Raw genomic sequence first — 17,486 nt, 5'->3', positions numbered from 1 at the left:
GTGAAAGCATTTTGTCCCATTCTGGCTTAAAGCCTCATACTTTTGTGTATTACTCGTGGAGGGTTTACTCAATACCATTGTCTCCACGAAACAAACGACCACTTAATTCAAAATGATGAAATTGACTCAACCACACAGCCGCCGTTCATTCGATGTGATCGAAATACCTATGCGCAAGAGTGCTGTGTCAAAGGTCATCAAGTGACGAAATGTGCAGTGAACATGCAGGCTGAAATAAACAGGAGAGTGAGAGAGAAGGGAAGAGGAGAAACAATAATAAACACAAATGTCTGTTTCTGTGTGATATTGCTTATCTTTAAAATATATTTCAACATTTGTTTCATCTCATTTATATATTTTGGGATGAGTATTAAATATATGTTAAGTCGGCTAATATATGTTATATATTTTGAAATATATTTGAAGGTAGAAATAGATTGGCAAGCTTATACAAAAATAACTTTGATGTGCTTGGAAAAATATGTTTCCATATATTGTTTTTATGACACATAAAACAATTCCTGTTTTTAATATATATAATATATATGTATTTCAGGTAAAAATGGTAGACCAAATTTTACGGATGCAAATGGAAAAGTTTCTTCTACACCCGAAGACAAAGTCAAACAAACAGGTCGCAGGATAATAAATGGCCCTCAAGGTTCAAAATGGGTGGGTTGCTATTCCTTATTTAGGCAGTCAAACCATAAAGTACATTGTGGCTATTCTATAATAAACTAATTTCTTGAGGTTGCAGTCTCTGACAGTAAATTGGGAAGTGTAATGCAGTGCACAGGCATATGGGTAATTATAGGGGCTTTGAATGAATAATTGTAAATGTACAACATGCATTTGCAATCACAAATAAAATATGTGAAATGCATGCTTGCCTTTACTTTTTATATCTGTATGTTCTGTCTGCTGTGCTGCAGGTCCCTGGCATATTGTGCAGCTGGGCTCTCACACTGCATGCAAAATGATGTTTCAGTGCAATAGAAACCAGTGAGCAGAAAGAGCTTTCTTTCGTTCCTGAAACATGTATTGGCGCTTGAACTTGATCTGAGATCTGAAATCAACCGGTTTAAAACCCTGAACATGATTTTTTTTTTAAATGTGGAGCTGTGTAGCTCTCCAATGCTTTCCAATGGGCCATTTGGAAGAGCTTATCATTATTATTATTATTTATTTATTAACAGATGCCCTTATCCAGGGCAACTTACAGTCGTAAACAAAAAATACATTTAAAAAATCACAGTACAAGTATTAATACAATTAATAGCAAGATAAAATACAACGACTTCAGTTCTAGTAAGTACAAGTATATTACAAAATCCGAATCAATATCGGAGCAGATAACAGTGTCAGTGATAGTTACATCAGGATACGATTAAATGCAAAATACTACAGATTGAATTGGCAGATTACAGTACAGTACTCTGTAAAGTACAGGATTAAATGCAGTAAAATAGGGAGCAGATAAGTGCAAGTAAAGTGCATTAAGGAAGAATGATAAAGTGTCCAGAGGGAAAAGAGGAGTTCTACAGATGCTGTCTGAAGAGGTGAGTCTTGAGCAGGTGCTGGAAGGTGGTCAGGGACTGGGCAGTCCTGACATCTGTAGGAAGGACATTCCACCACTGCGGGGCGAGAGTGGAGAAGGAGCGGGCTCTGGAAGCAGGGGAGCGTAGAGGAGGAACAGCCAGTCTTCCAGTGCAGGAGGAGCGGAGAGGTTGAGTGGGGGGTGTAGGGAGAGATGAGGGTCTGGAGGTAGCTGGGTGCAGTCTGGTCAAGAGGGAGAGAGTGTGGTAGATTCCAGAGGAATGGAGACACAGAGATCAGAGGAGGGAGAGGAGGAGGACGGAAAGAAAAGGAGGTCAGATTTAGAGAGGTTGAGTGTGAGGTGATGCGAGTGCATCCAGGAGGAGATAGCAGACAGACAGATAGAGATACGGGAGGGGATGCTGGAGTCATAGGGGGGGAAGGAGAGGAAAATCTGAGCATCAGCAGCATAGAAATGGTATGAGAAACCATAGGATTTATCATACCACCACAACAACTACTACTACCACATGTTCTATATATGGAGTAAAAATAATTTATTGCATGTAACTGCTGAGTACTATAACAAGCATATATTCCACAAACTTGCATAGTGGGGTCTGAGTCAGAAAGCAAAGTGTATTTAAGCAACTACAAATAGACCGACTTTGAAGCCAAATAGGACAGGGGAAATGGTTAAGTGAGCAGCACAAGGTTAATTTATAATTCAGGTATTTTCAATTTTTTTTATTACTAATATAGCTGAACACATGGCACATGTTGCTAAAGTACACATGATGATTTTATTGAAGAAACATACTGTATACCATCATGATGTGAACACTGATAAAGGGTAGGGTTTTTTTTCTTATGCCTTTATGTGTGAATGTGAAGTGAATGTGCAAATGTTTAGAAAACTACACTGGGAAGTCTGGGGCAACTACTACAGTTTTACTAATAGGGGCTTGCTCAAATTAGTTTCTTTACATTATTATATATTGGTTAATTATGAAATACCACTGTAAAATATACTGTATTTAATGAAGGAAGTTATTTTTTTTTAAATGCACTGAAGATTAGGCAGTTCCGGTTCAGCTAAATCGTATACTAATGCTCTCGATTATGTTTGTGACAGATAGTAGACTTGGACCGTGGGGTGCTAATGAATCAGGAAGGAAGAATTCTCCAAGACTCACATGGCAAACCCCTTGGAGTACAGCTCGGATCAGATGGGCGTACTGTTATGGGTTTGTATTGGTTTTTTAAGAGATGCTTCAGAGTAAAGTAGATTGACTTTCTGCCACTAACACATCTAAAGATTTCAGCTGTTAATTTTGTAGAAATTATTTTTCAATAGTAACCCTATACATATATTGATACATTTACAGTATACCTCAGATTTTCTTCAGTGTTCATTATCTAAATGATGTTTGTTATCCATTTTATTGAAAAAGCCTAATACTAAATCCAGGTCTTTCCCCCAGATTCAGTCAATTTATTTTTCAGCGAAGCATGACCAAACAAATGCAAAATATTTATGATATATTACCAAGGCTATTCACATCAGCCCAATGTATTGCCAGCAGTATCTTGGAAGCGGATAACTGTCAGTATTATACTGATGTGTTTTGTTCTCCTTATAAGATCATGAAGGAACTCCATTGTTGAACCCTGATGGGCTCCCATTTTTTGGACATGGTCGTGATAGCAGGCCTGTGATTAACCCTAAGGGGAAGTCTGTGTTGACAGTGGGAGGCAAGCCACTGGCTGCTTTGGAGATCCGCACAACAACAATACCACCAACAACCACCACCACAACAACCACCACCACAACAACAACTACATCTACTACTACCACAACTACTACTACCACTCCTGAGCCAACTACTGTTCCAACTACAATTGAGATAACCACAGAGGTCCCTACAACTTCTGCATTACCTGAATGTCCTCCAGGCACCTATTATAACGTAGATGAAAGTGGAAAGCCTGTATCTGTAGGACAGAATATACTGAATTGCTACCCAGAAGGTAGGAATGCAATAACCTGTATTTTTTTTTTCTTTAACTTTAAAAGTAAGCTGTTCAGCACATGTGGGAGAAGTTGTTAGGAAGAATACCAAGACCTGAGGTTGATGGGGAAACCCAGTTACAATGAATGCACTTTGTGGAAAATGCATGTTATGTGGCTCTAATGTTAATTAAGCAGAAGGTTAACATAATGAGTTTATTTTAGAAGTAGCTTGGGTCTAACCATTTAGTCTCAGTAAGTATCAAAGAGGTGGGGGCAAAGCTTATTATATTTAGTACAATAATTGGCAGACAGTTAAATTAAAATGTTAAATACAACTATTTGATGAAATCTTTACCTGGAACTTAATCCTTACTTGTCCATATACTGACCCATTAAAGTCCAATTCCCCTATGTGAGACACCAGATTAAAATACATCAGTGCATAGGGTAATGGAAAATATTTTGATTGCATATATCATACTGATGAGAACTGTCTTGTACTGGCATAGAGGCACTAAAGACATCACAAGTATAATAGCTCTATACTTTCCTTGGGAACAACTGTACATGCATTTCCCCCCCAAACAAATTTTCACAGCTTCCTTGTTATACAACAAACTATTCAGTTTGTTATTTTGATACAGTACCATATGAAAAAAAACTGGTCTGTGTCAAAGTTTAAACATGTACGAGTAATACGTGTGTGCCATGACTTGTCCTGAATTGCTTCCTGCTGTCTTGAGCAAATGGACCACACTACAGTACTTCTGGCACAAAACCATTCTTAACTTGGCTTATTTCTAAGCAATGTGTTCCTAAACACCCTGATATCATCAGATAGCATGCCAATCTATCACACAACATTTTACTGAACCATTAAAATAAATATGTATTTGGGTCATACTACAAAAAACCTATTAATAACTTCCTGGCATGTGTTAGACTTTTGTACAAGTTACAATTCATTGTTTCTTCATTTGACACAGTCAGCAAAGTAGGTTGGCCCAAAGTTGGTTTATGGTTGGCTAGGTTGGCAAGTGGTTGTCATTGGCAAGTTAACCAAGGGCCAATGCTGGCCCAACAATCTGCACATTTAATCTGCTCTCGAACTGTGTACCGTTATAGACCCAGTGTTCTAAAAAAGAGTACTCGTGGGGGGGAGGGGGGGGGGGGGGCACAGGGTCTTCTGGGGTGGCAGACAGGGAGTATGAGGGGTTTGTAACAGAGCTGCCGCGGGGGCCGGTGTTACAGGCTAATTCTCACCACAGGCTAATTCTCGCCACGTTAGAATTAGCCTAGGCTAAAACTCAATCCTGTGAGAACTAGCCTAGAGGCCTAGAGGCTAATTCTCACCCCAGGTGAGTTCTATCCTAGGCTAATCCTCACCCTGTCATGCTAATTCTCACCCCCAAGGCTGTGAAGGTTTTTTGAGATTTAGCAATCAGAAAGACAAGAGGATATGTGTCCTTAGTGTGATTTAACCTTTTTGTTATGTTAATTAAGTTAAGGTTGATTATTTATCTCTGGACAGTGTTAAACTTTTTATTGTGTATTTCCATTGGAATATGATATCTCTTTTATATCCTCTGTATCAATGAACTTGCAGTCTTCTTGGATGTGTCTGTCTTTGCAAAGTGCTTTCCTGTTATTTAGGAATTTTATATATATATATATATATATATATATATATATATATATATATATATATATATAGATAGATAGATAGATAGATAGATAGATATAGATGGGCTTCAGTGAGTTACAGGAAAATAATAACAGAATGTCGAGTAATTTATAAACTGTCACAGAAACCAGAGATGGAATTGTTTTCCTGTAACTCACTGAAGAGGCCCATCTATTATTTTTTATAATACATGGATACCCTTCTGATGTTAATATTAAAGAAGACGAGGTTCAGCAGTACAGTTGGGTTTTTTCAAACAAAGTGTTTCAGTGCTGTACAGATGTTCTATGTTGTATCAGCTTTTTTTAAACATATTCTCATTTTGTTGATCAATAATGAACATTTCTGTACTGTGGGTGTTGTCGAGTGACTGAAAACGAGACATTAGGTGTTTGAATTGAAAGTGATGGTCTCGAGGAGTTGAATGGGTCAAAGTTCATAATGCCTTTTATAATGCCTTTTTTTTAATGGCTCAGGATGCAAATATACTGTAGCCTTCATCCATGTATTATATATATATATATATATATATATATATATATATATATATATATATATATATATATATATTCAAATGTCATTCGTGTACAGCTAATTTTATACAAGTTCTTTAAACTGAGGTGCACACTCGTCAGAAACTTCTTTTTATATGGTCATCTTATAATGAAAGAAAGTGATCCACAAACACAAAAATAAGAGGAGTGGCAAACACTGTTGCAGCAGCAAAGGTCATATGAAAAAGACCTAGGAGTTTATGTTGACTCAGAAATGTCTTCATCTAGACAATGTGGGAAGCTATAAAAAAGGCCAACAAAATGCTCGGATATATTGTGAGAAGTGTTGAATTTAAATCAAGGGAAGTAATGTTAAAACTTTACAATGCATTAGTAAGACTTCACCTAGAATATTGTGTTCAGTTCTGGTCACCTCGTTACAAAAAGGATATTGCTGCTCTAGAAAGAGTGCAAAGAAGAGCAACCAGAATTATCCCCGGTTTAAAAGGCATGTCGTATGCAGACAGGCTAAAAGAATTGAATCTATTCAGTCTTGAACAAAGAAGACTACGCGGTGATCTGATTCAAGCATTCAAAATCCTAAAAGGTATAGAAAATGTCGACCCAGGGGACTTTTTTGACCTGAAAAAAGAAACAAGGACCAGGGGTCACAAATGGAGATTAGATAAAGGGGCATTCAGAACAGAAAATAGGAGGCACTTTTTTACAAAGAGAATTGTGAGGGTCTGGAACCAGCTGTTGTGTGGAAACCAAAAGTGCCTCCCATTTTCTGTTCTGAATGCCCCTTTATCTAATCTCCATTTGTGACCCCTCGTCCTTGTTTTTGATTTTGAATGCTTGAATCAGATCACTGATGCTTGAATCAGATTGTAAACTAAAGTATCTTTAAAATAAGTACAGTTTTGCGTAAACGACATTGAACACCACTGCATTATAATTTGGGGGTCTCTCTCATTTTAGTCAGTGCCTTTGATGTTGGTAATTCCACTGTATTATAGCACAACTCATGCTCCAACACTTTTTTGTAGTGATCTTGGTGCATCTATAGCTATGAAATGATAAAATGTACACATTTGGGGAAAGTGGAATGGGTAAAACTGATGTCTGAAGATGGATTTCACTGTTTGTTCTCCTTGCTTGGTCAATTAGTATGTTGATCAATGTTTAAATAAATATGATTTTGTTTGGGAAGATCCTTGTCCAAATTGACCAACAATACCTTGGTTTCAATCTGTTACATATGTGAAATTTTAAATAATTACTTGGCCACCCTTGGTTTTTCATAGATCCGTAGGGCTTAGGTGCTATCTTGTATTGCTACTTTTAAAGACAGATTCATCTTTCACTTGCAGAGGCCCAGACCACTCTCCTTCCAACAACAGAAGCCCCCACAACTGAACCTGAGGAAGGATATCCAGAAACCAGGCCATTTAACTCAAGCCCTTCGTCAGAGTTTGATATAGCTGGGAAAAGACGATTTACAGGTATGTTCAGAATGACTTAGTGCATTGCTCTTGGCATGTTTGTTTTTTAGGAGATGTGAGGAAATGTGTTATGCAACCTCATTTACAGTAATGACACAACATTAATGATTGTTAATCTTTGCACCACAAGGATGATCCCCTGAATTTGTACGATCCAATCTTGATTTAGAATGGTGTCAAATGTTTCAATGGATTATAACAACTGCTTTGTAATGAAATGTATTGTACTGATTTGAATGTTCTGAAGTGCAGTGTTGCGTACCTACTTAAAATGTAGAATATGTGTAATTTAGAGATCTATCAAAATATAGTACCTTACCATAGAAATATACTAAGGCACACTGTTAGAGAAGTATACTACAAATATCAACTAAGCCTATTTCTGGCCTGATAAATCCTGGATTTAGAAGGGCAGAAATAGGATTCTATGTAAATACTTAAAATACTTGAATACTGTTGATCAAGCCTTTTTTGTGTTTAACAAATAAAGTACAAATTTGAAATGAATACCATAAAGTATGTAAAAAAATAATAATTTGCCAAAAATGTAATTATGCAAAAAATCAGCCAATCACCATTAAAGAGTAACTAGCAGGATTCTGAAAAAAAATAGCCAGTAGTCCCCACGTGTTGCTACAACTTTAAATAACATACCTGTAATCTTTCTTTTCATTAACATCCTGACAGCTTTTTTACACTTATTAGTCTGTTTCAAAGCTCTAGTGCACTGATAGTGTAAGGGTTATTGCCCACATTGTCAAACAGGTAACACAGCAATAACGATCCACGATGTGGTACGGACCAGGAAAGCCAGAGCACTTCTTGTGTTGTTTTTTTTTTTTTTTTTTACCGCTTTTCCTGCAGTGATTAAGAGGACAGATCTCAAACCTCAGTGCACTAGCCATTTTGAAAAGAGCTGTGAAACAGACTTTAAAGTTATAAGTGTAAGAAGTTGTCAGGATGTTAACAATGAAACGGATAATGATAGGTACGTTATTTAAACCGTTGTAGCAACACGTGGGGATGTGTAACGCTATATTCTTCGGAACCCTGCTACTTACTCTTTAAGGACTTGTCTAAATTCCAGTACATCATATCCTGTGTAGAGCTGTGATCCTGTGCATAGAACATAACAGTTCTAAAGTAACAAAAAATAAACAACGATACTGTGTTTTAATAGTTGTTCCTGAGTACAATCTTGACAAACCTATAATCAATGCAAACCGTTTTGCCTCATGGCTCAGCTTTCCCCAATGGCAAGGTTTCAATTTACCCCTGACATCCCTCCCTCACTGTTTCAGATCAAGCATACATTTCAGAAAAAAAAACTCCTGTTAGTACAAAAAATAAAGAATATAGTGACATATTAATTAACTTAACAGGTGTAGCAGTTGTTCATCTATGATTCAAAACATTGCAAAAGAGATTAGTTAAAACCAATGTCTCAACTAGCCCAGTCTCCCTCACTAGGTTCTGCACTGTTTTAGTTTCTGCTTTAGAACTAGGACATTGCGACAAATTTTCCACTTGACAATAAAGACAAACTTTCATATAAATTTCCTAATGATTCCATTTAAAAAATATAAAAAATAACTGACGAATCTGGTGATCTGGTTAAATGGGTACTACAAGCATAAATGATCTGGTTCAAACCTGTTTCATGAATTATCAAAACATTGTTAAAAAGCTACTGCCTTAAAGCTTGCAGTGTGGAGTAGTGGTTAGGGCTCTGGACTCTTGACCGGAGGGTCATGGGTTCAATCCCCGGTGGGGACACTGCTGCTGTACCCTTGAGCAAGGTACTTTACCTAGATTGCTCCAGTAAAAACCCAACTGTATAAATGGGTAATTGTATGTATAAATAATGTGATATCTTGTAAGTCGCCCTGGATAAGGGCGTCTGCTAAGAAATAAATTATTTATTTATTTATAAAAGAGCCTAAACTACAATTTGAAGTAATTTGAGGAACATTAGATCTTTTTTTTTTTTATTTGTTGTTCAGTGTGTCAGATAAAATTAGCATTTAGACTCTTGTGGGGAATAAAGAATTGCTTTCCACTTTGGAATAGTCTAAATCCCAAATAGAATAATTGTACATGACACATAAATGTATCTATGCTTACCACAGGGACAGAAGATGTGAACAGAAATGGCTGCATGCCCGGGTAGCATTATTTGAAAAGCTACCAGCAGACTGTACTCTTTACCAATGAAGTATCACATGCCTTTTGCTGCAAGAAAATCTGATGATTTTGTAAAAATTGCAAATAATAAAAACCTATGCAATCACATAAAAAGGCAAAACTGCTTGCTTCTGATTTAGCCACAAAGTTTTACATCTGGTTGTTGTTTCTTTTATGAGTATTCAGCTTTGCCTTATTGTAGGCTTCTCTTGGCACTCCTGCAGACATTGATGCAACTATCCTGATTCCTTTTCTTAATTAATGGCCCATCAGTGATCAGCAACTCCCAAAGGTAGATGATCTAAAGAAAATATGCTGGAGCATCGTGGAGCTCCTCCACACTCACATCTGGGTTAGAGATGGAGACTGCAGGAGCCAACAGTGTTAGGCTTCCAAACAAGTTGGCAAGGAATCATAGAGGTGACAGATTGCTATGATTCACATAGCTGTGGCTACTACACTCCACACCTGAAATTAATTAAAATATTTAAATAAAGCAGCAGCAATGTTCCAGCTATAATTGAGAATATAAAACAAATATCTGAAAATCTGTGCATCCAGTTTTCTGTAATTTCCTAACCTCTGGTAGAAAAATTTCCATAATAAAGACAGTTACAGAGGTGCAACGTCCTTCGTGTAGATGTTTTCCTGTGCTCATCCTGTCAGTTTAGAATCTGAACTTTGTTTTAGAGGTGTGACTTAAAACTAATGACACGCAGAAAAGGGTGGTTACATTTCTCAATGGCTTTTTATTTGTCTACATTGGCGATGGGCAACTGATCAAGAAATAAAATGGAAAAACATTACTTTATTACATGTTTTATTTCAGTATCTATACACTAGTTACAGGTGAGGCGACCATTTTCTTAAAATGGTTAATCAAATAAATAAATGCACACCTGTGTTTAATGGGAATAACTAGATGCTGATCATACAGTGAAGATCTTACCGTTTCATAACCATTTCTGTAGCATAAAGATAGATATAGGAGGCTGTGTGGTCCAGTGGTTAAAGAAAAGGGTTTGTAACCAGGAGGTCCCCGGTTCAAATCCCACCTCAGCCACTGACTCATTGTGTAACCCTGAGCAAGTCACTTAACCTGCTTGTGCTCCGTCTTTCGGGTGAGATCTAATTATAAGTGACTCTGCAGCTGATGCATAGTTCACACACCCTAGTCTCTGTAAGTTGCCTTGGAAAAAGGTGTCTGCTGAATAAACAAATAATAATATAGATTTCAAAGTTCAGTTATAAGTATATAGAATTTTTGTTGGCATCCTTGTTTTGTCAAATAGGTTCTAAGGGATACTTGAAAGTAAACGTGGAAGCAAGTGCCGAATACATAAAATACCCTTCCCGTGGTAAAATATTGTTTATATGAAGCCAAAAAGAAATTCATCTTAAAATAGATAAGAGGAATTTCAATCTGTGAAAGTCAATGCATGCTGCTGAAAAGTGCCGGGTCAGACTACTAGATTATTTCTAGTAGCTCCTCTCAGCAGTAAATCCTGTCAGCATGTGCAGATCTGACACAGATTGCAAGCAGAGTTCACAGAATAGATCAGTTGAGGATTTCAGGAATCAAAAACAGACCATTCTGTTTCTTTATCCAGGCTGCTTGAAAGAAAATATATTTGGTTGATTTTGCATTTGAAAACACTTAAAAAAAATAATAATAATAATTCAGAAACTACTGCACTGTATCAGAACAATGCATTATTTTGATGAAACACATGTGTTGGAATTGTATGGAAACAAAATTAAGAGTATTACAACCTAATCATGGCATCACTGTTTTTACCAGTTTGCTTAATCCTTTTAAGTACAACCCATGGATTTTCAGAAGACTTTAGAAAACATGACTCAGGCTATTGTACACAGTCTGAGGTTTCTGAATTAAGCCTCCAGGTTCTTAATAATGAAACAAATTTGCTGCATGAGGTAACTCTTGGAAAGTAATCTTTTAAGTTATTGAAAATGAGGGTCCTGCTTAAATACGAGTGTAACTTGCAAGCCAATGTGATTGCATGTTTTTTCTTTTGTTTAGTAAGGTGTATCAGTATTGTTTATAATGCTGGTATTTTCCATGGAAAAAATGGAACAGTACACATGTGCAAGTTATAAACTGTTATGGTAAATGTCGACATGTGTCCGACATTCATAATAATGTCATTTTTATATCTGAAACAAGGCCAAGAGTTACTGGTGTCATTGCAAAATGGAAACTATAATAAGATCCAAAATGGAAAATTACCTATATGGTAACAATATCCTGGGAGACAATCAGCATGGTTTTAGGAAAGGGAGATCGTGTCTTACTAACCTGCTTGATTTTTCTGAGGATGGAACATCGACAATGGATAATTGCAAAGCATACAACATGGTTTATTTAGATTTCCAGAAAGCTTTTGACAAAGTCCCACATAAAAGATTAATTCTCAAACTGAACGCAGTAGGGATTCAAGGAAATGCATGCACATAGATTAGGGAGTGGTTAACATGTAGAAAACAGAAAGTACTGATTAGAGGAGAAACCTCAAAGTGGAGCGAGGTAACCAGTGGTGTACCACAGGGATCAGTATTAGGTCCTCTGCTATTCCTAATCTACATTAATGATTTAGATTCTGGTATAGTAAGCAAACTTGTTAAATTTGCAGATTACACAAAAATAGGAGGAGTGGCAAACACTGTTGCAGCAGCAAAGGACGTTCAAAATGATCTAGACAGCATTCAAAACTGGGCACACATGGCAAATGACATTTAATAGAGAAAAGTATAAGGCACTGCACGCAGGCAATAAAAATGTGCATTATAAATATCATATGGGAGATACTGAAATTGAAGAAGGAATCTATGAAAAAGACCTAGGAGTTTATGTTGATACAGAAATGTCTTCATCTAGACAATGTGAGGAAGCTATAAAAAAAGCCAACAAGATGCTCGGATATATTGTGAAAAGTGTTGAATTTAAATCAAGGGAAGTAATGCTAAAACTTTACAATGCATTAGTAAGACTTCACCTAGAATATTGTGTTCAGTTCTAGTCACCTTGTTACAAAAAGGATATGACTGCTCTAGAAAGAGTGCAAAGAAGAGCAACCAGAATTATCCCAGGTTTAAAAGGCATGTTGTATGCAGACAGGCTAAAAGAATTGAATCTGTTCAGTCTTGAACAAAGAAGACTACGCGGTGATCTGATTCAAACATTCAAAATCCTAAAAGGTATAGACAATGTCGACCCAGGGGACCTTTTTGACCTGAAAAAAGAAACAAGGACCAGGGGTCACAAATGGAGATTAGCTAAAGGGGCATTCAGAACAGAAAATAGGAGGCACTTTTTTACACAGAGAATTGTGAGGGTCTGGAACCAACTCCCCAGTAATGTTGTTGAAGCTGACACCCTGGGATCCTTTAAGAAGCTTCTTGATGAGATTCTGGGATCAATAAGCTACTAACAACCAAACGAACAAGATGGGCTGAATGACCTCCTCGTTTGTAAACTTTCTTATGTTCTTAAATAATAAACATTTTTAAAATACCACTTATTTGCACTTGTTAGTTCTTTTTATGTTTTAAGTAAAAACAGTTTTCTGGCACAAGTGCAATTGTATTAGAAGTCAAACACTCAAAAGTGCTGACTAGAAGTCTTTCAATGATTTCCTAAAATGGAGGTCCTTATTTACTATGTGTGTGTGTCTTATATAAAAATACTGCTTATGTTTAAAATTTGTAAAACAACTGAAATAACCCTCTGAGTTGTTTCTCACTAGTTTTATAACAACAGCATCATCCACCACATTCATATATAGGGGTGTGGCAGAATGGTTGCAGTGATGACATCACAGACCAGGAAGGAGCAACACATAAACAAAGAAGGGCGGTGGTGAAACTGAGCGCTACGGCGCTCAGCTATTTTATTAAATAATAAAACAAAAGATTTAAACAAACACAAAACACCACAAAACAAAAGAGCACATTGTCCAAACAAACAATAACAAAATAAGTATATTTAAATATAGCAATTGTTTTTCTTTCCACAAAGTACATCTCACCTCTGATACTCTCTCCTTGCGCAGACAGCTGGAGGCTTTTATATTCTGGCCGAGGTGTTAACTAGCTGTTAATTATCTTATTACCCCTCGGCCACAGTCTGCACGAGTTTAGTAAGGATGTGTGACTGTCAGCTAGTTAAATAATCAGTAGCTGATCAGTCACGCATCCTCACGAGGTTTTTAAAATGCAGTAACAATAACAAATAAGTGGCGCTTTACCGTAATATAAACATAAATCATAATATAAATAAATAATAAACAAAGGGGCGGGACACTCCGCCACAAGGGGGCATATCATTGGTTGCACTAATAAATACACTGGATAGAACTAATTTTTTTTTTTTCCATTCTTCCAGCTCCATATGTGAACTTCATCCGTAAGGACCCTGGGGCCCCCTGCTCATTAACTGAGGCACTGGAATACCTTCAAGTGGATATCTTGGAAGATCTCTTTTCAAAAGATAGCAAAAATCAGCCACCCAAAAATAAGCCCCACAATATCACAGTGGTAGCCATGGAAGGCTGCCACTCCTTCATCATCCTGGACTGGGCACGCCCTGTGAAAGGCGACGCAGTATCAGGTACAATGACAAAGGCAATCCTTTTGTTGGTTTCAATCTTCATTCTTAACTAACAAACACTCAAAAGTGCTGAATTTAGAAATACTAAAAGAAACTAAAGTTTTGACTAGAAGTCTTTTTCAGCGTCTTCAGACTTCTTCTTTATGAGGAGTGCAAATGTAACTAGGCGTTGCTTTGGTTGAATACATAATACTACACAAATTTGCAGCTTGGTGGACTGAGAAACTTGCTCCTATAGCTACACATAGGAGAAGAAAACCCAGAACTGGCTCTCTTGGCTCCCAATTCCTTGCTTTAGCCATGATACTCATGTGACTAATATGAGAATAGTATAATTAAATGTAGTTCTTAATCCCTCTATGCAACCTAATAATTAATTGCTTTATTTTGGGGCATAGGTAAATCAAGAATTTTTAAATAGCAACACAAATTACGGAATGCAGAGTTCATACAGCAGTACTGGTGCAACGTGCTTTCTTTGGCAGATAAATATAAGTTCACACAAAGGCAAACAAGCTTTTGATCTAGAGTCATATATGTATTTGTGTGCATTGCTTATCTAAGTAATGTTAGTGAAAGGTGCAAAGCTGTTACCATTCTTGATAAACTGAGTGTTGATGCGTTGTCTGTATTTTAAAGCTAATACGTCCCAATCAGTAAAGACTTTTACTGGGTTTTACATCTGGAACAGTATTTAAACTTAAACTAACATAACCTGGTGTGTTGGGATTTGAGCCAGCCTAAAACACTACTTGATCTAGATAAGTGGAAACATGTCATGTAAAACTTCCCAGCTAATATATTATGTGATGGGATTTATTATTTCATGCTAAATTCAGTATTTTCCATTATTTAATAATGTTACCATCGGAACAAGATATTACTCCATGTAAAATTAAAAATTAAAATGCAACCCTGCAACCCTTCAACCTTAATACTGCTCTGCATTTAAGAATGCTTTTTCATTGGTTCACATAACTTTTCTAAGGCAACTTTCCAAGTAACTCATGCTCATTTTTAAAGAATTTTCTCAAAACAGAGATATTGTTATTGCTTGTATTATTCATGTGATGAAAACTGACTACCTTACCTTATAGAAAAAGTTTCCTGGTGTTTCAGATTAGTTAAAAGCAGTCACTGTTTCCTGAAGGTTCTGGGTCAACACTTAATTGGAAACAAATGTAAAGTCTGACTTTCATTCCTCTTTCACCCAACAGGGTATATGGTACACAGCGCCTCATATGATGATATTCTGAATAACAGGTGGTCAACCAAAAACTCCAGCGGGACCCATTTACCTGTGGAGAACCTGAAGCCAAACTCAAGGTCTGTTGTAATGTCTTATCTATTTCATGAACACATTTAAAACAGTGAAAAAGTTTGCAATAAAAGAAACTTGTTAAACAGCATGTCATAATATACAAAGGCTTTGAGTTGCAGAGAGAATGGGCCCCGTTTTACACAGTGGGGAACATGGTCCACGTTATACAGTACATTAACTATGAAGTGGGCAATTTGCCCACAGTAAAATAAATGTAGGCCGATGAGACTAACATTGGCAGATAAATGTATGATACCAGTAAAGTATTATGGCAGGCAAAGCAATAGTTGGGTGAAAGATAGGGATTTAGCTTAAATTATTGCTATACAATATAGCTATATTTATTCTCATGGCGGTCTGATCCAGTGATGAATTTAGCAGCTGTATGTAATAAAGGAGAGCACAAGCACATGTGATGCTGTCAAGCCCAATCTAAGGCAGTCAGATTTAGAGAAGAAAAAAAGCTTTTTAAGATGAATGAATCCTGAAAAATAGTTAACCAAATACAGGAGAAGCATCCCACGGTTAAAAACGGAAGCTAAATGGGTGTTCTTTGATGTTGCCCAATATGGACAAAACACAAACATGCCTGGCATTCATCACCCATAATAATATACTGACTGTTATTTTCTTACCTGAAACTGTCAAGTTACTTCCCATAGGATGTCCCTCTAAACCAAAAGCAAAGTAAGATTTTCTAAGAGGAATAAACAATAGTCATTGCAAAAACTAGCAAGAAACCACTTCCGAATATTTAGTCTTTTCTGAAAATGTGCAACTTAAGAACATAAGAAAGTTTACAACCGAGAGGAGGCCATTCGGCCCATCTTGCTTGTTTGGTCGTTAGTAGCTTATTGATCCCAGAATCTCATCAAGCAGCTTCTTGAAGGATCCCAGGGTGTCAGCTTCAACAACATTGGTTCCAGACTCCCACAATTCTCTGTGCCTCCTATTATCTGTCCTGAATGCCCCTTTATCTAATCTCCATTTGTGACCCCTGGTCCTTGTTTCTTTTTTCAGGCTGAAAAAGTCCCCTTGGTCGACATTGTCAATACCTTTTAGAATTTGGAATGCTTGTAATCAGATCGCCGCGTAGTCTTCTTTGTTCAAGACTGAATACATTCATCTTTTTAGGCTGTCTGCATATGACATGCCTTTTAAACCTGGGCTAATTCTGGTCGCTCTTCTCTGCACTCTTTCTAGAGCAGCAATATCCTTTTTGTAGCAAGGTGACCAGAACTGAACACAATATTCTAGATGACATCTTACTAATGCATTGTAAAGTTTTAACACTACATCCCTTGATTTAAATTCAACACTTTTCACAATATATCCGAGCATCTTGTTGGCTTTTTTTATAGCTTCCTCACATTGTCTAGATGAAGATATTTCTGTATCAACATAAACTCCTAGGTCTTTTTCATAGATTCCTTCTTCAATTTCAGTGTCCCCCATATGGTATTTATAATGCACGTTTGTATTGCCTGTGTGCAGTACACTTTTCTATATTAAATGTAATCTGCCATGTGTCTGCCCAGTTCTGAATGCTGTCTAGATCATTTTGAATGACCTTTGCTGCTGCAGTGGTGTTTGCCACTCCTCCTATTGTGTCATCTGTAAATTTAATAAGTTTGCTTACTATACCAGAATCTAAATCATTAATGTAGATTAGGAATAGCAGAGGACCTAATACTGATCCCTGTGGTACACCACTGGTTACCTCGCTCCATTTTGAGGTTTCTCCTCTAATCAGCATTTTCTGTTTTCTACATGTTAACCACTCCATGTGCATGCATGTCCTTGAATCTCTACTGCACTCAGTTTGAGAATTCATCTTTTATGCAGGACTTTGTCAAAAGCTTTCTGAAAATCTAAATAAACCATGTCATATGCTTTGCAATTATCCATTGTCGATGTTGATTCTCAAAAAAATCAAGCAGGTTAGTTTGACACGATCTCCCTTTCCTAACACCATGCTGACTGTCTCCCAGGATACTGTTACCATATAGGTAATTTTCCATTTTGGATCTTATTATAGTTTCCATAAGTTTACATGTAATAGAAGTCAGGATTATTGGTCTGTAGTTACCTGGTTCGGTTTTGTCTCCCTTTTTGAGG

At 36.9% G+C, this 17,486-nt stretch overlaps 1 protein-coding gene across 1 annotated transcript in view; it reads left to right on the top strand.

Moving 5' to 3' along the window:
- LOC117402185 (fibronectin type III domain-containing protein 1-like) overlaps positions 1–17,486 on the top strand; it is a 62,879-nt gene that overhangs the window by 31,200 nt on the left and 14,193 nt on the right. The window contains exons 9-14 of the mRNA XM_034003089.3: positions 557–672; positions 2,672–2,783; positions 3,181–3,567; positions 7,102–7,233; positions 13,823–14,047; positions 15,265–15,373. Of these exons, the coding sequence (XP_033858980.3) occupies positions 557–672; positions 2,672–2,783; positions 3,181–3,567; positions 7,102–7,233; positions 13,823–14,047; positions 15,265–15,373 (1,081 nt within the window). The remainder of the gene's footprint in view (positions 1–556; positions 673–2,671; positions 2,784–3,180; positions 3,568–7,101; positions 7,234–13,822; positions 14,048–15,264; positions 15,374–17,486) is intronic.

Source organism: Acipenser ruthenus, chromosome 5 (assembly GCF_902713425.1).
Source record: "Acipenser ruthenus chromosome 5, fAciRut3.2 maternal haplotype, whole genome shotgun sequence".
In the NCBI taxonomy this organism is placed as follows: domain Eukaryota; kingdom Metazoa; phylum Chordata; class Actinopteri; order Acipenseriformes; family Acipenseridae; genus Acipenser; species Acipenser ruthenus.
The sequence above is the reverse complement of the archived record's forward strand: the minus strand, read 5'-3'. Positions and strand labels throughout refer to the sequence as shown.